The following is a 24,798-nucleotide window of genomic DNA, read 5'->3' as shown; positions in this document are numbered from 1 at the left end:
GTGGAAGCAAGATAAGGTGTTTACAAAGAAAGCGGCCTGGCTCGCAAACCAAGGATGTAAATGCCATTTGTCTTTTTATTTATAAATATTTTCGAAAGAACCAGAAAGGAAGGATGGATGGAAACCTCCCCCCCCCTCCCCCTGCCCCGGCTGCTGTGTAGGTTGAGGTGGCCGGAGTCACCGTGGTTTGTCCTGCTTCTCCATGTCCCGCAAAGCTGGGGCGTGTAGTCCTTGCTTCTGCCAGCTCGGCCGGGAGGTGGGGGAAAAAGGTACATTTCTCTATTTTCCCCTTTCGCTTCTGTTGGCCCAAATACCGCTGACAAAAGATAGACCCTGTGGAGTTTGTTCTCGGTGTGGCCCTGAGGGAAGTGGAGAGCCTTCCTTTGTGTTTCTGATTGGAGAACATCCTGCAATTAGAAAGCAGACAAGATTCTATTGGCACCAAGTTCTAACCCACTTGAAGGCCCATCCCCGTCCCCAGGATGTTGGTCAACTACAGGAGATCTACAGAGTGGACACGGCACAGTAACGGCAGTGATGATGTTGTTATCTTTATTAACATAGGAGGGTCCTCTGATGTGTCAACTGAAAACAGATCACAACACAGGATGAACACTATGACCCCCATGAAAAAACTCTATACAATAAAAACAACCTGGTGTACGACGCACTGAAATGTTCATTGATTATCTCCAGGGATTGGTGCTTGTCGATGATTTTGGTTTCCTTTTAATACCGCTTGGCTTTTATGAATCTTCTTAAGCACACAGGCCTTTTATCTCGTAAAAAAACAACAACCCAAGAACATTAATTGTGGGGAGAAAAGAAGGTGGGTTGGAGCAGGGATGAAATAAAGGATGTGCTCTTGGGTCTGAATGAATCTTCGGGCTTGAAACACCAGGATCCTAAGACTGTGTGAGCCTGTCGTGTGCGGGGAGGGGAGCTGAGTTGGCTGAGGGGGTGGATGCCTGCATGGCCCCGTGGGGCTGGAGCAGGGGGGCGTTTGCCAGGCCGACCTTCAGGCAAAGCACACAGTAGGCTGGTGTGCGATGGCACTCAGACACCTGGCGCTTCCGGTCTGTTCCTTGCTGATGTGCAGCGAGAGCATGTGTGTGGAATCGCTTTGGAGGTGTAAAGGCATCATTTTGTGTGTCATCAGGATTCAAATAGGAAAATACATAGTTGACGACCTGTAGGGAATAAAGGACAACCAGGACGAAAGACAGCACCACTAGTAATTGAAAACAATTTTTCTATATACAAGTCCTGGGGAAAAAGAGTCAAATAGTAATGAAACAAGCCATGACCAAACGCACGCTCTCTCTCTCTCTCTCTCTCTCTCTCTCTCTCTCTCACCTGTCTCTTACTCATTCACACATATATGTATGCACTCTTTTCTCTCTCTCTCACACACACACATCTCATTCTCTGCCTCTCTCTCTTTCACACACAGGCACACACCTCTCTCTCACACACATCCCTCTCTTTTCACACACACACACACACACTCTCTATACACACACATTTTAGACGAGCCAGTACTCATCTACCCTTCAGTTATCAACCATGTTTACAGCGATGACCCCGAAGCATAGAACCATCTTCAGTCACAAAATAAAGGTCAAAAGCATTTAACATATTATATGTAGTGACATAGGGAACAAAGGGAAATATTCTAGAAAATATGCCAACAGGGTTTGAAACTAGAAGGATTTTCTGTTTAGCCAATAATTCACGAGAATACTTTTAATTTAAACCATATGAAACTACCATGTCTGTGCCACCCCCAAACACACACACACACACACACACACACACACACACACACACACACACACACAAAACACAACACAACAACAACAACTGTCAAACAGCAGCGATTTCATATAATTTAAAAGTTAATCTGGAGTCACCCTGATTAATTGATTTTTTTTTGTTTCATTAATTTTTTTTCAAACCAAATTGCCACTGTAGGGGCTTTCAGTGAGGCATGGCAATTGGTTTCCAAAGCATTGCTTTCGTTTTAACATAATGTTTGAAGGTTGTGGTACTAACACGTTACAGGACCTTGTTCTTATTTATTGATGAACAGGCACCTCTCCCATTAGATCTTGAAGAAAAGGCTCACATCTGAATCATCTATTTCTCCCCACCCCAGCATTTACATAAAGTCTGACACATAGTAGGTACTCTCTAAATATTTGTTGAATGTTTCCATGAACCAACTTTGTATAAATAGCTCAGCAGAATATTGGTGGCGATAAAAGCTCAGTGTGATCACTTAGGTGGCATGAGTCCTCAAACCCTCCAGTAAAGCTTAACGGTGTCTCTGCTGCTTGCTCTGTGAAGGCCACCTGGACGTGGTGGCGCTGCTCATGGACCACGGCGCAGAAGCGACCTGCAAGGACAAGAAGGGCTACACCCCCCTGCACGCCGCGGCCTCCAACGGACAGATCAACGTTGTCAAACATCTCCTCAACCTGGGGGTAGAGGTGAGCCACGACCATGCACCACCCCAGGTGTATTTGGGGGCTGTCCGTTGTTCTGAAATTAAACCCTGTTTGCATTTTATTTATTGATTTGAGAGAGAGAAAGAGGAAAGTGGGAGGGGGGCTGGAGAAGGAAGGAGAAGGAGAGAGAGAGAAAACATTGATTTGTTATTCTACCCATTTATCTATTCACTAGAGGCCTGGTGCATGAAATTCGTGCACTCAGGGGGCGGGAGAGACCCCTCAGCCTGGATTGCGAGAGGGCGCAGGCACAGATGCAGGAGGTTGGCCAGCTGGGGAGGGACCACGGGAGGGCTCCAGGGCATGTCCAGTGCATCTCGCTCAGTCCCAATCAGCCAGACCCCAGCAGCAAGCTAACCTACCGGTCAGAGCATCCGCCCCTGGTGGTCACATCATTGCACGTCATAGCAAGCAGCTGAGTGGCTTTTGCATATCATTAGCATATTACACTTTGACTTTTTGAATGGTGAACTGGATGACCGGACACTTAGCATATTAGGCTTTTATTATATAGGATTGGTTGATTCTTGTATGTGCCCTGACGGGGGATAGAACCCACAACTTTGGCGTATCGGGAAAATGCTCTAACCAGCTGAGCTACCTGTCCAGGACTAAATTCTGTTTCCATTTTAATTCAAGAGGAAAAATACTCTTCTTACTCGTACCCTGTCTTTGAGTTTCAATGGGCAACTGATGGAGGGCGATGGGGGCATCTAATTACTGGAAAACCAGAAACAGACTAACTTTCTGTGTCACAATGGTTAGAGAAATCGTTTTATATGTATAAAATACACATTCACCAGTCAATTTTAACGACTGGCTAGGACTCCCCATCCCACCTTCGGAATCTAGCCTCTACCTGGTGGCTTACAAGCAGAGATGAGGGAGTGGCAGGGACAGCAGCAGAAGGGTTCAGTGCTGAGCTGGAGAGGTCAGCCCAGCCCCTGCAAGTCGCAGAGCAGGAAAGGAGAACCAAGTTGCCAAACTGAGACCTTGATGGTGAAAGCCAGCAGTCGGGGCAGCAAGACGGAGCCATGGCCTACCCCAGGCCAGCTGCACGGTCCTGCTACAGGCTGCGGCCTTGTGAGGTGTCATGGGCAGCTACGCCCAGGGTGGCCTCTGAGCCCAACTTCTGAGCTCCGGCTCCACAGCGCCTCCCTGTGCACCTCCCACCCCTTTCACTGGGTTCACTGTGAGTTTCGGACTTCCTTCTTCTTCTTTTAAAAAATATTATTATTGATTTCAGAGAGGAAGGAGAGGGAGAGGGAGAGGGAGAGAGAGAGAAACATCAGTGATGAGAGAGAATCATTGATTAGCTACCTTCTACACGCCCCACACCAGGGATCGAGCCCGCAACCCGGGCATGTGCCCTGACAGGGAATCAAACGGTGACCTCCTGGTTCATAGGTTGACGCTCAACCACTGAGGCATGCCATCCAGCCAGGCTTCTTTCTCACTCCCCGGATTCACTTCTCCTCTGGCATTTGTAGGCAGCTTTCTCCTTCACTTGTTAATCCCTCCCATAGCTCACAACTATCTGTCCACAAGTTGAAACCTCTCACTCACTCTTCCTCCCCAGTTCACTGTCTGTCACGTCCCCTTTCTGCTGATCTTTACCTCCGGTGACAGCATTTCCAGGATGACCAGGGTGGGGCAGGAGTACGCGCTGAATAATTATGTTGACAGATGGACGTTTTCTTTCTCTGGCACAGCCGTTAGGCTTTTTGTGGGAAGTGGGGTGAACTGGCTGCAGGGATTTTGATCCCCCTGTCCCGCACTCATTTGCAGATCGATGAAATCAATGTATATGGGAACACGGCGCTCCACCTGGCCTGCTACAACGGGCAGGACGCCGTAGTCAACGAGCTGACGGACTACGGTGCTAACGTGAACCAGCCCAACAACAGTGGCTTCACCCCTCTGCACTTCGCTGCCGCCTCCACACACGGTGCTTTGTGTCTTGAGCTGTTGGTCAACAATGGGGCGGATGTTAACATCCAGGTATGGGACTCTTCGTCTCTCTCTCACTCTCTCTCCTTTTCCCTCTCTCGCCTCCCCCTCCCCCGCTTCCTCTAAAATCAATTGTAAAGGAAAAAGTTAGAGAAAAGGAAGGAAGTGGAGGGTAGAGTCTTCGTGAAGAAAATCAGGTAATAATGGAAAAGTAGAACAGATGAAGAGAATTTCAGAGTTCTAGATCTTGTAAATGGAGACCATCCAAGGTCCCAAGTGGAGGTAAGAGAAGGTCTTTGGGGGCATTGAAGAGACCGAGGAACTGTAGGCCCAGGTGGGGGGAGAGTCATGGTGTGGGATTGAAGTCGAAGAGTGTGCTGGCGGGAGTCTCTAACAGGTGGCCAGACCTTCAGTGTCCCTAGACTTGTGGACATTGCCATCCTGGTGTCTGAGGGACATTCTCAAAGCCTCCAAAGAAATAAATAAAGTTTCTCTCTTCACCAACCTCTGTTCAATTAATTCAGAGGTTTTCAATCACCTCTGTAAACACGTGACTGATATTCGCAGTGTGCTTATCCCGGGGCTGGACGGACACACCTGCCTACTGCTCCCAGGTCACTGACAGTGGCAGTTCCCGTTGGACAGGGGCTTCGGCTGTGCATGGGGCATCGGTTTATGGCAGCCTTCTCTTCCCCATAAAACGGACCTGGAAGCATAGATATTAGATTGAATATTAACTTTTCCTGTGGGCGGCTAATCATCAGTAGAATATAGGAAATAGCATTTTTAAAACCTGAGACTTGGGTTTATCTGTTCTCAACCCTATGCCAGTGGGATTTTGAATGAAATCCAGCCTTTCCCCTCAGTCTCCCTACACCCACTCTGTCTACATCCTCTTGGCTTCCTCATTCTCTCGTGTCCCCCTTTGCTATTCCAGATGGCCTCTGGGCTCATAGATCATCTGACATTTCCGTAGAGCCATTCTGTCTGACTCTGGAGGTAGCTTTCTAATTGTGAAGTGGTTATCTCTCTCTACCATGTTGCTCCTTGGATTTTGAAAGTGTTTGTAGATTGCAAGACAGTTTGTATTTGTTTGGATTTTCTAAAGCTTGAGGGAAATCACATATTGAAATAGAGCCAATACCCACCCACACGTTCACTTTGTTTTCCTCCATCCTCACAGAACACTAACAGCAATGTCTTCATGGGCAACGACACGAATATTGAAAGAGGAGGAAGGATACGTGTCCTGCATGCATTTTACAATCCCTCGTTTTGCTTAGATTGACCGCGGCTTTGACCTTGTAATATTAGTTTATTTGTGATAAAATAATAAAGACATAATACTTCATACAGCAACCCATCGAAGGTTCGCTGGTATTTTGCAAATAGAAAGAGCATGAGGAAACACAAAATGATATTTCTTCCCCATTATAACTGTAATTTCTGTAGCACCTCCAGGCTCTTTTTGGAAGCATTCAGAGTAAGTGTTAAACAAGTCACTAAGCACGTAGCCATGCCAGGTATGCCAGGTTGCCTCTCTCCTGGTCATGAGGCCATTTTCTGACACACCTACCTACTTCTCCCAGTAAACTGACAGAGGTCAGCTCACAATGGATGAGGGACTTCAGCTATACTAGTACATGGTCACTAACATTCAGCCTGCCCATGGTCTCACTTCCTCTCTGTCTGAGGGCCCTTAGAACATCCAGCCCTAAGAGAGATGGGATTTGAAGCCCATCACCCATCTCCTGAAGTGGGCCTGTGCCCTTCTTTATATATACCAGGACCAATTCTGGAACTCGGGTTGTTTTGCAGAGGTTGAAGGTGAAACTGGAGCAGGCAGGCATAGGGACATGGCCCTTGGAACTCTGGAGAGCATGTGCGGAAAGGAGAGGGATGAATGAATGAGCCAACTACGTCTCATTTCCAGCCTTTAGAGCCACTAAAGAAGATTGGACTACACATGAGCTTTTGTGCAAACCAGGGTTTTCTGTTGCTCTTCCATTGGCTGAGGAAGCCCTTTGGGGTTTCTGGCTCTATCTGGCCCCCTCCCCCCGCTGACCTTAGTGTTGTGCTCTGGAGGCGCTCTTGGCCTTTAGTAGGTGCTCTTGTGCTCTGGTGACTCTGGGAGGCAGCATATATATATATATACACCAAAAAGAGCGCAAAGCCTGCAGGTTCCTGGGGAGGGGAATGTCTGTGTTTAGGGAAGGTTTTGGGAGGGGTTGGAGGATAGGAAGGGCGGCATGAGGAGCGGAAGAAGAGAATGAGCGGATTTCTGAGGAAAGGGGTCAAGAACAGGGCAACACTCCCTTAGGCCAAGGATCAGTCTTCCTCAGATGGTGCTGAATTCTGCCCCGGAAGAGTATTCATATTTGTCATAAAATATCCTTACTGGTAATCCTCAATTTGTTTTTCTTCATGATTTATGGCTGAACTCTGAGTCAGTAGAAGAGCTTTTTGCTTAATTAAATAAATCCCCCAAATAAATTTTTTCTGAGTCCTCAATCTGGTGGGAAAATGCATCTAGAAATCGGAGGGAGACTAGACATTTAAGAATACGATTTAGGAAAGCAAAGCTGTGAGTAAACAGAGGAACTGCCCCTGACCTCTCCTTCGAGCACACAGGGGTCTTTCATCTTGGAAGTTCTCAGAGCATCAGCAGCCACAGCCAGCCCCCATGTGCACCATGTCTCAGGCAGGGCCCCTCCTCTCAGCCCGAGGACTCCGAGTTCTAGCTCGCAAGGCGAGGTACAAAGTAGTGTCCTTTTGACCTTCACTGGTGTTCAAGGGCTTTTGGAAGTTCATACCATCTGAACAAAACTGCCCTAAAGTGACTTGTCATGCTTCCTGTCACCTCCCCGCCCCCCTGCCACCCGTCTCCCTGTGAGAAAGGGACAGTCGGCAACGGCCTGGACTCCGTGGTAGACGAACCCGGGAACCCGGGCAAAGATGGGCAAGGATAAACCTGACATGGGCATCACCGCTGACCACCACGATGTCCTTGGAGTTTTCCTGGCCTTGGTCGGTCATCCGATTTATGTGTCCCTTTACCAGAGGCACACACACGCCGAGGGAGAGGCGGGCGTGGTGCTGCTGACCCTGAAATGGACCCGCTTGGTAGACCACACTCTTCAGGCCATCGCTTCTGCTCCGGCGCACTGGCCGCCGTTTCCTTAGCGACCACCAGATTGGGGGGGACGCCGTGGGGAAGGCTTTAAGCTGTTCTCTGGGCGTGGAAAAGTGCTCAGTTCAATATGGATAAAGATCACCTCGAAACACGGAGATACCCACGGCTTTATATGTTTAATGAATCATGAACTAGTTATGTTTTCATATGAAATTTAAGAGAAAATATTAGAGCAAAATTTAAAGAAATAGCACCACCTAGGGACAAGTTCACGTCAGTCTGCAATTTCTGTTCTCTCCCTAAGCGACCTGGACTGCCCTCACGTTTCTATGGGGGGTGGAGGGGTGCTTTAAATCCTTATTCCCAAGGGGTTCCCAGGGTCGCGGTGCTTTGAACTGGCTGCACCTCTGACAGCAGGGCCCAGGCTCCGGAGTCGGAGAGCTTTGGGGAGCCTCCTGCGCTGAGCACGCGTGGCTGGCGTGGCCACGTAGCCTCATTATCCTGATGGCTGCCGCTTTTCCTCTAAATATACCCTTCCAGGAAAAGATTGGACAAAAATCTTACACCTATGGATGAAGACAGTGGCGGGGGGTAAGGGCATGGGGTGGGGTGGGGAATCAGGTGGAGGGGAGCTATGGGGGGAAAAAAAGAGGAACACCTGTAATAATCTGAACAATAAAGATTTATTTTTTTAAAAAAGCAAACCCTTTCAGAAAGACTTCTGGTTTACTTCCCTCTCTCTTCCCCAGTCCTTTCTTACTCCAGTTGCACCGCTGTAAGGTGGGGAACAGACCCTATCAGTTCTTTTTCTGCCGTCTGCCTGCGAGCTGTCCCCACGAGGCAGCTCCCACTCGGACGTACCCCTCTTGTGGCCCGGCCTGTGGGTAGCTCCCCGCTCCCCGTCTGAGGAATAGACTTAAACTTCTCTGTTCAAGCCTGTGGTTCTGCAAGCGGTTCTAGCCCACAGTCTACAGCAGGGTGCTCTGCGGGTCACAAGTGGGGCTCCCGTCACCCCGATTCCGACTCGGTAGGCCTGGGTTTGGGCACAGAATTCACATTCATAACAAGCAACCCGATGACCAGGCGCCGATAGTCCTCGGTTCACTCTGAGAAACACTTCTTTAAGTAATGATCTGTGTTCCACCGTAGAGTTTTTTAAACCAAGAGCCATCTTAGAGGACCAGAATATGGGTTGCATCACTAACATGAACTGGCATTTTAGAAACCACATATTTTAGCCTCAGGCTTAAGAAAAGTGTTTCCCCTAAGACTTAGAAAAATAACAATTACATAGTGTGTGTTTTTTTTTTTAAATTATTATTACAATACTTGAATGAAAGAATGCATTCTGTTGAGGATACCTGTGGTCTAAAATAACTAATATTTGGGGGGTGTTACTATTTTAGGAAGAAATTCTATGAATGACTATTTCTTAATTAAATGTGTGAAACTTGGATATTTGGTGTAATGATGACCAGCATATAGATTCTGTGCGTTTTTTAAGTTTTGGCTTCATCTGTGTCAGGAAGTCCCGTCACTTATCTCGAACAATGACGAGATGTATGCATTCAGTGCACGTTTCCTGGCGATCGTCAAAGGGGCAGCTTGCTGGGCAGTTGCATGCCTCGATGCTGTGAATTCAGCCTTTCTCTTTCCAACAGTCAGAAGTGTTTTCCTCTGGAGTTAGAAGGGAGGGATGGTGGAGGATTCTAGGTTCGTCCTGAGAGTGGCAGTGATTTATAGCAGTCTGGGCTACGCCAGGTCACACAGGGCCAAGCGAGGTAACACACTGTTTGTCTTTTTTGTTTTTCATGGACTATAGGCAAAAGTTGAAAAAAAAAGTCCTTGGAGAAAACTTCCTTCATCTAGTAGGTTACAGGAAATGAAAATGTTTTGGAGGATTTATTCTGTTTGAAACAGTAATTAGACATTTTGCATTTCTTCTCTAAAATATTCACCTCTCCTGGCTTCTTTACGATGTGAGGTTATGCAGCAACTTGGGATATAACATATACTTTACCATTCGCTTTCAAAATTATCTTTTGCCTCTTGTCATTTTTTTTTAATCACACTTAAAAAAAATTTAAATGGACGTTGTCAGCACATTGCCAGCTGTGTCCAGCGGGATGTCTCGGACCGATGCCCCCGGTCCATTGTTTCTCTCTCCCTTCTTTTTCAGAGTAAAGATGGCAAAAGCCCCCTGCACATGACAGCCGTCCACGGCAGGTTCACGCGCTCGCAGACCCTCATTCAGAACGGTAAGAGGCCTCTCGCGCACTCTCCTGTTGGAACGGTCTTCTGGTCCCATGAGGTGGGCTGCCAGTCATCTGAGCGTGAGAGGTGATGCTCTCTTAGAGTTCATGGCGCTCGGATTTGCAGTTTCCTTTGATGTTGCTCTGCTGAAAGCTCTTCCTCAGCCGTCATGTCACCAGCCAGCTCAGGGGGGACGACCTAAAGCCACTAAGTTTCACAGTCCATTCCCAGTCAGTCAAAGAACATGTGAGTGCTGAAACTAGCCGTGATATATGTACCTCCATAGGCTCAAGATGCTGCACTTTCCACTCAGAAACTGATAAAAATGAGTACTGTACATGTCCTAGCAGGAAACCGGAGCTATTTTCAAGTTTCAGAATTCACCATCGTTCCCTAAGCCAGTGGTCGGCAAACTCATCAGTCAACAGAGCCAAATATCAACAGTACAACGATTGACATTTCTTTTGAGAGCCACATTTTTTAAACTTAAACTTCTCCTAACGCCACTTCTTCAAAATAGACTCGCCCAGGCCGTGGTATTTTGTGGAAGAGCCACACTCAAGGGGCCAAAGAGCCACATGTGGCTCGCGAGCTGCAGTTTGCCGACCACTGCCCTAAGCTAAACCGCATCGGGCTGCTTGGGCAAAGGTAGCTAACGATGAGGTGACTCAGGAGAAAAGCAGGTGAGTATGTGATGTGAAGAATCCTAGCAATCACATGCTTGGTAGAGACCTTGGGAAGTCACATGATCGGTAATCTCCCAGGCTTGCAGCAGCAGCCTGCGTGAACCAATGGGCTGTCTCCGCAGCCAGAGGGCCTGGGAGGGTCGCGTCACATCGTGGGTGGTGGCCGGAATCGTGGGTAGTGGCCGGCACCGCGAGTGGGTTGACCTTCACAGCCCAAGTCTGTTATCTTAGCAAATCTTAGAGACAACTGAAAGAAACACACCAAGACCACGAACCCCCCCCCCCCCGCCCCCGCCATACACACACACACGGGGTCAGCCCAGATTTTAGTTCACGTTCCAGGTGAACCCCACAGTTCCTCAGCTCTCTTTAGCTGACCCACATTTCTCCTTCTCACCGTTCTGGCATCCGTTTTCTTGGGCCTCTTTTTCTCTCACCTGTCAGACCTTCGATGACATGCACTTGAATTATTATCCGTGGCACTGAGTTAGCGCGTAGGCACTCGGGTCGTAAAACCAGGCCGTCGTCTGACATTTGGATGGAAGGCCAGCCAGGGAAATGATGCTGAGAAGGCGGAATCTCTGCAGCAAAGAGAAGGACATGTCTGAGCCTTTCAGGGAGACGAACCAGTCCGCAGTGAGCCGGGGAGGGAAGGTGAAGATCAACGGCACACACTCGCTCTTGGTAACTGACATACGTGGCCTGCCTTGGCCATTCACGTTAGTGAAAGGCCCACGTTGATGGTTTTATTCTGCTGAGCGTGGACAGGGGAGGTGGCACCCCACTCTCCAAGGCGCTTAGGGAGAGGACAGAGATTGCAGGCTGACAACTGTGTCTCTCTTTTGATCAGTTTCCTTACCCCACTGCCTTTCTCAGAAGCAGCATCCCCTGCCTTAAAAAATAAACAAAACTAGGGAGAAATTTGGTATAGTTTATTTTTTGAAATTCATTCAAATGAACTGGGCCTTAGCTCTGTGGCATAACAGCTTTGTTCCCTGTTAGAGCCATTTCACGTACCAGTGACCAGACCAGAGAGAGCAGTTTCTCACCTTGTAAGCCCTGCCCTCCTCACGTGGGTCCTGTGGGCCAGACATACGGGCCTTCTCCTCTGAGTCCCGGCCAGCCCCACCTCCCCTCTGCTATGCTAGTTGCTTACAATAGTTCCCCTGGCAGGGCATGGGGCGCTGCTTTGCCCTCCCAAAGGCCGTCCCTGCAGACCTGAAGACTTCCACGCCCTCCCTGCACATCCTTGCTAGACATCTGAGTTGGGACGAGACCTGAAAGGGACCCCATCTCTTGTCCTCTGTGACCAAGGAGCTTTGTTTCAGAGCCTGTCTCATTCTTGGCTGGCCTGCCATCTTGCTTGTGGGTTGGATGGGGTCCAGGGGTCTCAAATGATGGGGACTTAGGGGCTAGAATATGTAGTCCATCCTATATAATAAAAGGCTAATATGCAAATCGACCACACAGTGGAACAGCCTGTTGCTAGGATGCACACCCCCTGGTGGTCAGTGTGCTCCCACAGGGGGAGTGCCACTCAGCCGGATTCCTGAGCTGGGCTCACGGCTGGCGAACGCAGCAGCAGTGGTGGGAGCCTCTCCTGCCTCCACAGCAGTGCTAAGGATGTCTGACTGCTGGCTTAGGCCCGCTCCCCACAAGGGCTCCTGGACTGCGAGAGGGCACAGGCCGGGCTGAGGGACCCCAGCGAGTGCACGACTTTTATGCACCGGGCCTCTAGTTATATATAATTCCCAAACTACCTTTAGTCGAGTGTTCACACTGTGATGGCCACTTGGCTTAGCTCTGCACACAAGTCCTTTAAAATCACCCCATGAGGAAAAGGTACTGGGACAGCTCCATTTTAAAGATGGGGAAATTGAGGCAGAGAGGGCGTGGCTTTTGCCAGGATATATGGCACAGAGATTGGAACTGAGGCAGTCTAACATCAGAGACTGAATTTAAGAAATATCTATATTTTCTTAGGATTTCAGAGAGGAAGGGAGAGGGAGAGAAAGAGATAGAAACATCAATGAGAGAGAGCCATTGATCGGCTGCCTCCTGCCTCCATGTGCCCTGACCAGGAATTGAACTGTGACCTCCTGCTTCATAGGTTGACCCTCAACCACTGAGCCACGCTGGCCGGGCCAGAGACTGAATTTTTAACCACTACCCTTACGTGTTTTCTGGATAAACAAGGACATTAAAGTTGTTTTTGACTTGAATTATATTTAGTCCAGGAGTTGCTTACGTTTGGAGTGAGTCGTCCCTGCGATAGGATGATCTCCGTTCTCCAGCTGAGCGTTCTTTGCGCTCATTCCCCCGTGAGAACTGCGAGCGCTTCCGTTTGACCTTTTACAAAGTGTCCTCGGAGGAGAATAAGCAGCTCGGTTCTTCCCTCCGGTCGGTTGGCTTCCTTCTGGGAAAGTACGGAGGCTCACGCCCTCACACCCACAGGGCCTGTGTGCACCTCGGCGGGGTCGCTGGGCCCGGGGGCCCGGGGGCCGGGCCACGTGGGGGCAGGCTGCGAGGAGCACGCTGTGTGTGTTTGTTGTTGTGGTCAGGCCCTCTGGGGTTCGGACTTTCTAGGGCAATTCTCTGCTCTCCACCAGGGTTATTCGTTCTTCATAATCACTTTGTGTTCCGGAATGCTTCAGCCCTTGGTTTTTTCAGTTGGTTAGCAAGGCTGCCCATGCTGTGCAGTCGCAGTTTGTTGTCTGAAGCTGTTGTCACAGCAGCAGGGGGAGGACCTGAACGAAGCCCAGCGTGGAATCAGGAGGCACGGAGCCCAGCCCCTGGGCGCAGGCAGCTGGTCAGTAGGTTACAAAAGTCCAAAGCGGCTGTTTTCTTCAGGAAGCTGCACAGATAAATAGAATTTGAAAAGGAGGAGTCAAGTGCTAGGCTAGGATGTGTCCTCGTGAGGCTTTTGACCTTTTGGCTCACAGTTCTTCTGCGGGAACGTGGTGAGCTGAGCGCCCTTGCGTGTGCGATGGAACTAGCTCCAGACGAGTGCGCAGACGGCGGCGTGAGGGACCCGGGCATGCTCTGCGTTCTGCTAACCTCAGATACTTTTTTTCCTCACTAATGATCCAGGACAGATTACCAGTGTTTAACTTGCAACCTTTAAATGAACACTAAAGGTACTTAATTTGCATTCCAAGAACATCTTAAAGGTTTTCAGGTAACAATGGAAAGGTTTGGGTGAATGGAAAATGAAAATTCATTCATCTAGAGGTCCTGTTTTAATACAAAACATTTCTGAATAACAAATACCCAAATTATGTTTTCTTGAAATGTGCTTTATTTTATTTTATTTTTTGAATTGTATTTTAAATGACAGTAAAAGCATGTGTCGAAGTATCTATATTTTTACAGTTTTAATTGGACTTATTAAATGTTAGTACAACGACTGGAAGAAACTTGATCAACTCAGCTTCTCTTTTCCACCCTTTTCAATATTTTTCACTTTTTGTTCTACCCAATTTTTGGCATATCTGAGGCTGGTAAACGTGGCAGCTCTCACAGTTGTTGAGAGAGGTTTGCTGTGAGGGACCTGAGTGATTTAGTGTGTATTCAGGGTGGAGGCTTCTCTGAAGTCTGAGGGTCTGCCTCCCTCATCTCCCGGATCAGCTCCATGAGTAGACCTTCCAGGCCGACCACTGTAGGCGGTTCTTACGCAGGTACATGTACCAGGATTGCTCTGAGGTATCCATGGAGACCAGCTGGCTGCCTGTCCCCAAGCTTATATCACATTATAAAAATGATTTACCTAAGTTGGATGCTTCTAAATTTGGATCATAGTAAACAATCTGTTAAGTCCCTAGAAGATGCTAATTTTATTTTCTTATTTTAACTGATTATAAAGTTAGGACATGCTCATTGTCAGAGTTAAATCATGAAAGAGATTGCCCATGATATTCACCAATATGTCTCCCCAACTCCATCCCAAGAATTGCTATTGACAATTTGATGACACTTCCAGATTTTTCTCTGTATTTAAGAATGTATATGTGTACACAATATAAAGATATATAATCATTACTTTTATTTTTACAGAAATGATTATAGTCAATATGAATAACTGGTTTTTAAAAATAAGTACTGTACCACAGTAAGAAAGATTTGATGTGCAAATATTTTTACGTCGATTTCTTTATTGCCAGGATGTGGGTAAAGCCTTTCTAACTACAACTTAAAGTCTAAGTACAATAAAAGACTGGTACATTACAAAAATATTTTTTTAGGGTAACATACCAAAGACAAATGAAATTCCAGGGGAAAAATATTTGCAACATGTATTACTGATACATGGGTAATCTCCCAAATATTTTAAGAGCCCTGAAAATCAAAGGGGTAGAAGAACCCCCTTACACACACACACACACACACACACACACACACACACAGAAAGAGAGAGAAAGAGAGACTTAGAAAAATGGGCAAAAGTCAATGACAAATAGTTCATAGAAAAAGATAAACAAATGGTTGTTCGATATATGACAAGGTGCTCAACTTCCCTGATAAGAGAAATTCAAGAGAAAACTACACTGGGATGCCAGTTCTCACCCGTCACATGACAGTACTCATAGCTTGACAAGCCTGTGGCGTAAAGGCACACATACCTTGCTGCCAAAATCGCAAAATCGTGTAGGGCCTAAAGAGGCACATTTAGCAAAATCTAACAAACCACACGTTCATTTACCCTTTGACCTAGAAATCCCCTTTCTAGGAATTTACCCGGATGTTATACCCAACAAATACGAAGCAATAGTGAGGTTATTCACGACAGCGTTCTTGATAATAGCAAGAATAATATTTACAACCTCAATGCTCCTCCATACGAGACTGGGGCACTGGACTAGTACCACATCCGTGCGATGGGAACGGTAAAGCTGTACAGAGACGAGGAAGATCTCCAAGAAGTGGTCGCTAGAGGTGCATTCCAGGAGATATTAAGTGAAAAGGAAAAGAGCCAGGTGTGAAAGAGTCTAGGTGCTTATTTTTGCAGAGAAACGCAGGAAACATAAACCCAAACCAGTGCGGATGGTTTCTATAGGATGTGGTTGAGGCCGAAGTGGGAGGGACAGAAGTGAGAGTGGGGCTTTGTAAAAACCGAATTGTGACTTTGGAAACATGCACTAAGAACACGGTTGTGCATTCACCCATTTTTAGAACGTTCTCAGGTGGGCCGCACAGCAATGGAATAACCGGACTTTATGTGTCTGCTGAGGAGATGGAGTGGGAATGCGCATCAACGCAGGGGTGTTCTTGACACAGTGTTTAGCCGGACTCTAGTAATCAGGAAATCATCAGGCAGTTCCAGAATGCGACACTCTACAGGACTCCTGGCTGGGCCTCCCAAAGTATCAGTGATGTGAGAGACTAAAAATTAAATCAAAGGCAAGAAGATTTTTGTAGATTAAAGGAAACTAAAGAGACAGGACGACCAAATGCTATCAGAGTTTTAGATCGGATCCTGGAATTTTTTAAAATGGTTCTTAAGCACATTTTTTTTTTGGTAAAACTGGAGAAATTGGAAGATGCACTGTATATTACATAAAATTATATCAATGTTAAATTTCTTGGGTATAATGATGGAATTATGGATATGTAGGAGATCGTCTTTGTTCTTAACGGTGAAATGTCATATGTCTAACTGATTTTTAAGTGATACCTCAAATACATGAAAAAACAGACTAATATTTACATATATATAAAAAGAGCGAAGAAATGTAGTAAAAGAAACAGTTGGGGGAAAAGACAAAACACAAAGAAACTACTATATTATTATGGACTACAGATGATTAATGTGATAGTTTTTAAAAATATATTTTTCAGTTCAGTTTATGCTTTTACTTATTTTACTCATCGTACTTCAAATTAGACAATCAAACTACATAAAATATTTTCCTGAACTCTCTATTCCCCTTGGTTCTTTGGCTTTAGTATAAGGCCCACATAGGTCTTTAATTCAGCAGGGAAAGTAAAAAATGAATATGTCTGCAGAATTACGTTTAATAGAATTTGATTATATTGTTTCTTCAGAGCAGGGATCTGATTGTAAGATGTTAGTTTCTTATAAGACAATATGGAGAGATTTTTCAGAAGCATTTCTAACAGACCTCCCTCCATGCAGTTTGACTAATCCCCCTCCTTCACATGGAAAAGCGTTCCTATGCTTCAGAGGAGGAAAGAAATCTACATCTGATCACCAGGAGTGACTAGCGGAGAAGGTGGTATCAGATCAGTCTGGATCCTTACGTTATATTCTGTGTTCAAAAATCTTTTCCAGGAGGAGAAATTGACTGTGTGGATAAGGATGGCAACACTCCTCTCCACGTGGCTGCAAGATACGGCCACGAGCTTTTGATTAACACCCTAATCACCAGCGGAGCGGACACAGCCAAGTAGGTGACTGCAAAATGCGGTGGAATGATTGCCACGCGTGGAAATACTGCCAAAGGGATTCTGCCGGGCGGTAGATAGGCCCATTGATCCAAGTCCAGGGGGATCTGTACCATTATGCTAAGGACAAATTCAATTTGAATGAAATGAAGTGACTTTTAATGACAGATGTAAGGAAGAACCAAATTAATTTTTTCAGCCACATCAATAAGAGGCCTATTCCAGTGGTTTTAATTAAGGAGACTTGAACTTCATTCCTAACTCGGCATGGTAATTGTCTTCTGCTCTTCCCCATGCTCACTGTCAGTGCAGCAGGGGAAAATGAATCATATGTGGGCAAATTTAGAATTTATTCAGGATGCTTGCTTAGTTTTAATTATGTAATTACAGGGTCCAATTGAGTAGATATGCTACATAGGGAAGGGGCGCTGACTTCATGTCCCACTGCAGTTCAACAAGATCTGGACCCGCTGTCACCATGCCAGGCGCTGTGGGGGATTTCAGAGTTGCCTGGTTGGTACCTTCAAGGCGGTCATCACTGTGTTGGAGGCCCAAGGCCTGCCCAAGACAAAGAACCATGCACGTCAGTATATAATGAAGTTCCAAATGAAACAGGACGTAGGCGGCAAGACGTTTGGTGTAGACAGTATGCCCTAGAGCAGTGGTCGGCAAACTCATTTGTCCACAGAGCCAAACATCAACAGGACAACGATTGACATTTCTTTTGAGAGCCAATTTTTTAAACATAAACTTCTTCTAATGCCACTTCTTCAAAATAGACTCGCCCAGGCCGTGGTATTTTGTGGAAGAGCCGCACTCAAGGGGCCGAAGAACCGCATGTGGCTCGCGAGCCGCCGTTTGCCGACCACGGCCCTAGAGTGTGGGCAGGGCGGGGAGAGCGCCAGTGGGGCCAGCTTCTCAGAACAGCCTTCAGGTGGGGAGGGTTAGGTAGGCAGAGGGCAGCAGACCCTAAGCAGAGAGGAAAGCAGGAACAAAAGATGAGAAGAGACAGTTCTGGGAAGAGTTTGGGCTCCAAGACTGTGTGTGGTGATGCCATGCTCTGCCCAGAAGCAGTGCCATGTCCCAGGCGGGGCTGGGCTGTCGCTGCCCAGGCTCCAGCCCAAGCTGCTTTGCTTGTGAGCTGTGTGGCCTTGAGCCCATTGCTCAATCTCTCTGTGCTTTGGTTGCCTCATTTGAAAAGTGGGCGTAATAATAGTACTTACCCATTGGTTTGTTTATAAGGATGAAAGGGCTTAATTACTAGTAAAGCTCTCTGGAATAGGTTAAGAGCTGTATGACTTATATAAATACATCTGCTGAGGTTATGAAACGAGATAATCCATGTTATTTGTGCCTATCACAAAATAAGCTATCATTAAATGTCAACTATTATTTGTTAGTTACTAATATGTAGTAGAACCAGATTAAAGAGGGCCTTAGATGCTTGAATCAAGAGTGTAGCCTCGATCACAGAGACCGTGGGTAATGAAAACAATTTTCAGGTGCAGAACAATATGAGGGCAGTGTATTATTAGGAATTTTGTTTACTTGACAGTTTTGTACAGCAGCATCAAAAGCCTTGCTTGAGAAGGAGCCAAATGCAAATGGCCTGGGAAGGGGGGGTGGGCTTCAGAACAGTTACCTGCTTGACGACAATATCTCGAATGCTGCTCAAGTTCAGACAGAAAAAGAAGTGAGCACAACCGGTCAGGAGGAAGAGAAATTGAAAAACTATAGAGATAAGCGCCCCAAACCTGAAAAAGTTAGAGAAGAACAACCAAAGGGTTCTGACACCCCATGAAGGGACACGAGCCCTGAGTCAAACTGCAGACCGTGCTCTAGAGCTCAGAGAAGGAAGAAGGAGCGACACCATGATCTTTGTTTTCTGGGTGAGAGGGCTGTTTTGTCCTTGCTGAAGATCAAACAGCCAGCAAGTAGCAAAACTAAACTCAAACTCAAACTTTCTGACCCATTTCTAACATCATTCGCTCACTATACTAATTCACTTAATATAAATGTATGTTGCTTATGACAAAAGCTCCTGGATTTATTGAATTTCGAGTCCCGCCTGCAGTGGTGTTTGGCGGGGCCAGACCAAATGATTTTGCGGGCCCCATTCCCCACCCCCGACTAAGGGAAGGTTCTAGAAAAGACTAGATGTGGGGACGGACGGCCATGTCTCTCTGATGCCAAGGCGAACACTTAAAGAACTGATATTCTAACGGTGCAGAAGTCCTTTGCTCACTCCGGAGAGCCGTCTGCAAATTATTCTGACCTCATTTATCCTGAAATAACTGGGTAGGAGACGCCCGCTTACAGCTAAATTAGAAATAGCTAGTACAAATGCGTTCCATTAATTTTATGTCTGGTCAAATAAATTAGCTTGTAGCTGGAATTGGCCGCCTCTTTCCTGTAGCGTACGCATTGTTAAGTTTGGTGTGAGCTGACACCGTCAGTGATTGGCCTTCCTGGATGTAGGCCTGATGATGTAAGAGTGGTCCTTCTTATTGGACCTATAAGGCAGGCAAGCCCTCATTTTCTGCTAAAGGTTTTAAAGTCCTTCCTTTATGAGAAGATTTGTTGTATAACAATAAAGGAGTAATTTTATTTTGAAATGCACGAATCACTTCTGAAGGGATTCAGAGATTCTGAATTCTACTTTTATGTTCTTTCCAATGTCAGCCTAATATTTAGTTTTCCTATTTGAACCGTAGCAGCATATTCAAGTTCAAATGCCAGTAGAACTTGAGTCCAAATTAATGATTTCAAAACCTACACTGAGGTAGTGACTTTTTATTAACTGTGGAATAAAAAATATATACCAAACAGAATTTTTGGTAGACATTTTAAAAGTAGGTCTTCCTCCCTTCTCAGGTTTATAAGTAACAGCAAAAACAAAAACAAAAACCCAAAAAGAGGTAATTTAGCTAGTGTAGAGTGTAATGAATTATCTAAAGACAGTGGTGGTAAGTGGTATGGTTGATTAGAAATATTGATCATGAAGATTACAGAATCTAATCCTGTTACAGTCCTGTTGCTATCATATTAATCTCTTATACTTTTTATGTTTTCCTAATTGGTTTCTTATACAGTTTGATGCTACTTTCATTAATTCATTTGCTTGTATTATTTTATATAAATACTAGAGGCCTGATGCACGAAAATTCGTGCAAGAATAGGCCTTCCTTCCCCGGCTGCCAGCACCAGCTTCCCTCCGGCACCGAGGACCCGGGCTGCTTCCCTCCTCCAGCTGCCCGCAGGCACCCAGGACCTGGGCTGGCTTCCCTCCGGCCCCGGCTTCATCAGGAAGGACGTCTGGAATGACGTCTGGTCTAATTAGCATATTACCCTTTTGTTATTATAGATATCTTTATGTTTCTTTATAAAATAAATCCTATATATTATAGGAGATACATAATACATTATATATTATACATATATACATTGTGTTGTATACATAAATATATTATGTATATGTCTATAATATATAATATAACATTTTAATATATTTATATTTTAATCTTTTATATATATATATATATATATATATATATATATATATATGAAGAAGGCTCAAAGAAATCTTGAGCAATCCAACCCTTGATTTTATGTTTTTTCAGGAACTTAAAACCACCCTAGAAAATATTCTATTCATCTTCCTCTTGGAAATGTCCAGAGATATTTAATCATATATTTTTGCCTCAACTTCCCCAAATCAATAAAATTGTTAGCTGAAACCTCATTAGCTTACAGTTGCATGTAGTTAGAAGCTTTTCAAACATGCTAGCCAGGAAAGGAAAGGGCCTTGTTTCGCCGGCATTAAGAGGGAGCAAGAGAAACAGCAGCACAAACAGAAAGCTCTCCCCTCCTCCAGCACGGTCTTCCTCTCCACGAGCATCCCAGTTGTCGCTGATGCAATTGCTGTGCAGAGTTTTTTTGTCAACGACGGGAGAGGCAATTACAAGCAGCGCTCCTGCGCGTGACCCTGCCCGGAAGATGGGCAAGTTGCATGTCTTGATGGATGCCAGCTATTAGAGACCCTGGGCTGCAAATCTCCATGTAGGGAAAAGAAAGGGACAGAGGAAGACCGAGCGAAAACACTCATAAATAGAAAGAAGTGTCCATGGGAAGAGAGAGGTGGCTCGTTGCTGGCAGACTCCGCTTTTGCTGAAGACTGAATACCGTGAGATAGCTGAGAATACGGATATACGTTCACAGGCACACACATCAGAATAATTTTTAAGATAGCCAATGAAGCTCATGTATCTATGTTAGAACCGAATGCAGCTGTTTTATTTTCCATTAGGGAGGGTCTGGGAGGTGCTTTATATCAGGGTGGGTGAAATTTGGGGCTGCGGCTCACCCAGAGCTGAATTGGTTTATTTTTCCTTAACAAATTCAAATCGCGTGTTTTTTTATGAAGCATAGAATCTGAAAGCAGGCCACTGGTGCCAGAGAAGCATCCTAGGTAACGTCTCCGCAGGTGTGAATAGATGACCTTCTTGTGCTATGCAGAGGACTTACAAAGTCTGAAATCTATTATTTGAATAAAATGAGATGTTATGAGCAACGACCACTAACAATATAAATGCTTGCAAGTACACAGGCACTTCCCGATGAGGCTGTTCGTTATGAACTGCAGCTCGGCTCACGGCTCGGGGTCCTGGTTCGAGGAGAGGTGATGGGAAGAGGAGGCTTTAATCTGGAGGCAGCAGGCGCTGCCGTCAGAAGCTGCCTGTCCCCCAGGGGCTCATCCTGGGGGCTGTGCTGTGGTGGAAGAATCTGTCTGAAAAGTGCTTTTGCAGATTCTTTCTGGAACGCTGTCAGGGGAAGTCCGCTAGGTTTATGAAATAGACGCAAGATCACGTTTGCGACTCCCAGCTGCGCTTCTGTGGCTGGAATCCTGCTGTGGGCTGGTGAGCAAGATAACAGTCTGTTAGGAAGATGGCGTTTTACCTGCTAGAGGTAACCAGTTTTTATTCTCACCGAAAAGGGTATTTTCAATAATACAGCCATTATTGACTTTTAGTGAAGTGCTTGTAATAAGTCAATAATAACTATTTGTTTATGTTTCCTTTTTATTTATTTCAGAGAGGAAGAGAAAGGGAGAGAGAAACATCAATGATAAGAGAGAATCATTCATCGGCTGCCTCCTGCATGCCCCCAAATGGGGATCGAGCCCACAAACCTGGCATGTGCCCTTGACCGGAACGTGCCCTTGACCGGAATTGATCCTGGGACCCTTCAGACCGCAGGCCAATGCTCTATCCACTGAACCAAACCGGCTAGAGCTAAATATTTGTTTATTAATTCGGGGAATAAAGAGCAGGTTGCTTTCAAAGTTGAGGGTATGTCTTACCTCTAGCACTTAGCATAGTATCTCATACTTAGAAAGTGTTGAACAGATGAATGAGTGAATGAATGAGATATAAAATTGCTCACCTGAAAGAAAAAAAGAAAAGGAAGTTAATTTTACATGTAAAGAGTCACATAATGTTTATGTGAAACATTTTCTTCACATTATTAGGGGCTTTTACTTCTGGTTTAGGTGCAGGACTTTATGACTTTAAGGTAGACAATGAGTGCATCATTATTTCTCGAGTGGAAGAATTGCAAAATTATTTCAGCCAAGAGTCCCTGAGCGAGGTGTGTGGACTTGACTTTCGGCAGAGAACACCCGGAAAAGTCATCGTCCTTCTGCATGGACCCTGCGAGCTGTGCCCGTGAGCTGCTCTGTTTTCTTCCTCCTCAGGTGTGGGATCCATAGCATGTTCCCCTTACACTTAGCTGCCCTGAACGCGCACTCCGACTGCTGCCGGAAGCTGCTGTCCTCGGGTAAGTACCTCCATCGCCAGCGAGGAGGCTGGATGTGTCCTGCGTGAGCCACGTGGCTCCCCGTGTCTGGTCATCGCTGCCTGTGCTTCGTGTCGCTCATTCATCACCTGCTCTGGGCAGCTCCCAGCAGTCCTGGGCATTGTCACTGCCGCAATGTCAGCATTGCTGTCCCTGAAGGAGAGTTTTGTCTGTTTATTGAGGTTATTAACTCGGGTGATCCAGACTCAGAGGCAGGCCCCCGTGGCCACAGCTCACAGAACGTGTGTCATAAATGGAGCAAACACCTTTCAAGCTTAAAGTGGTAGCTTAGCATTTCATACTTCTCAGCAAAGGCACGTGGCCGAGTCTCTCCCCACCCCTCGCCCCCATTTTGACAGTGGAAAATGTCATATGACCTTCCCACTCCGTGGGCTCTGGGAAATCACCATGGTTGATCCCCTCCAATTAGGTCTCATTTTTATTTATTTATTATTTTTTTAATGCGGGCCTGTTGGGAACCTTCTGGTTTGGAGCCTTGCTCAGCTTTCTTATCACCGCTTCTGCCAGCCTCCCTGTATTCAAAGGCGATGGAGCTGTGCAAGGCAAAGACGGTTCATGAATTCATTCAGCCGATATTCCAGGAGCATTTTCCCCTTTGAGGACTTGACCTGTGGCTGATCCTGCTTCCACTCTTTCGGCACATCTAAAAAGCACCCCTGCATGAAAGCCCGTTTCCCAAACCTCAAACCCACTGACAGCTGATCAGACGTTAAGAAACCCTCTCTGCCGGCATGTGGGGATCGCTCCTTCACCTTCCGTGTTTTCTCCGTGTGTCCTGTCCGCCTAGCTGTTGCCCTACTTACCTCCAGTGGGTTCCCATAAATGTCTTGTCCTGGGGTTGAAATATGGGGCTGTGGCTCACCCAGAGCTGAATGGGAAAAGAAATTCTTCCTGCCTTCCCGGTTCTTCCTATAAAATCGCCAAGCTTGAGCAGTTCCCATTCGTTTGTTTCCATGACAACCTCTTTCTGACTACAGTTGCTTTGCATCCTGGTTTCTCTACTAACTGATTTTTCTGTCTCTGCAATGTTTCTTGTGGTTTAACTAGGACAAAAGTATAGCATAGTGTCCTTGTTTAGTAATGAGCGCGTGCTGTCTGCAGGCTTTGAAATAGACACCCCAGACAAATTTGGAAGAACGTGCCTTCACGCCGCTGCTGCAGGAGGGTGAGTAGTGAGCAATTTCAGTTGTTATTTCCATTTCTTAACCACGAATGCATCTCACTGGACGTCCGTGGTCTGTGATTCGAAGGCCGTTTCCTTAGAGAAACGGGTCGGAACCATTTCTACCAACACCAAACATCACGGAGTTGCATTTGCAGATTTACTTGCGTTATTGTCCTTCCAGAGAAAAATTTTAGCCCATCTCATCTAGAAATAGTTTTTCCTTTGTTTTATTCTCTCTTTCTCTTTCTTTCCTTCCATTTTTTTTAAAAATTGTAGATTTTCACCCTATAGAATATACATCTCCTTGGTACTCCCTACACTGAAAGAAAGTAATTTGATCGAGGGAATCCAAGATTGAGTTCATTTACAGACATTTTGGTCCTTATTTCTAAGTCTTCGTAGCGGTTAAATGTGAACAACGCTTAAGAAAACCCAAAGGATAAGAAAGAAGTTTAACCTTTGCCTTTTTTTTTTTAATTGTAAAGGTATTTTTTCATCAGATATACTCCTTTTGATATCAGTGGTTAGATTAAGGCTCTCATCAATATATTTTGATGTATGACCACACATCAACCAAACCTGGCCTTTCTCAGATGGCTTTGTTTGGGTAAGAAGTTGGTTCTTAGTCAACTTCCTAATCCTTGAGAACCAACAACTCTGCTCCTCTCATCTGTATATTAGACGTGGGTTGACTGAAGCTATAGGGCCCCTTATTTGCATGGTTTCCTTCCGAAATCTGAAATCTATTTTTATATTCCTAATCTTGTATTTTTATTTTTATTTAAAAATCCTTATTATTGAAAGTATTGCATATGTCCCCTTTCT

General features: G+C 45.8%; 1 protein-coding gene across 2 annotated transcripts in view; it reads left to right on the top strand.

The window, feature by feature from the left end:
* The window catches only part of ANKRD44 (ankyrin repeat domain 44), a 248,750-nt gene that overhangs the window by 150,693 nt on the left and 73,259 nt on the right, over nt 1-24,798 (top strand). For both annotated transcript variants that reach the window (XM_079781980.1, XM_079781979.1), the window contains exons 7-12: nt 2,350-2,492; nt 4,299-4,511; nt 9,773-9,851; nt 16,822-16,936; nt 22,687-22,769; nt 23,910-23,973. In XM_079781980.1, the coding sequence (XP_079638106.1) occupies nt 2,350-2,492; nt 4,299-4,511; nt 9,773-9,851; nt 16,822-16,936; nt 22,687-22,769; nt 23,910-23,973 (697 nt within the window). The remainder of the gene's footprint in view (nt 1-2,349; nt 2,493-4,298; nt 4,512-9,772; nt 9,852-16,821; nt 16,937-22,686; nt 22,770-23,909; nt 23,974-24,798) is intronic.

This window comes from Cnephaeus nilssonii, assembly GCF_951640355.1.
Source record: "Cnephaeus nilssonii genome assembly, chromosome: 10".
In the NCBI taxonomy this organism is placed as follows: domain Eukaryota; kingdom Metazoa; phylum Chordata; class Mammalia; order Chiroptera; family Vespertilionidae; genus Cnephaeus; species Cnephaeus nilssonii.
The sequence above is the reverse complement of the archived record's forward strand: the minus strand, read 5'-3'. Positions and strand labels throughout refer to the sequence as shown.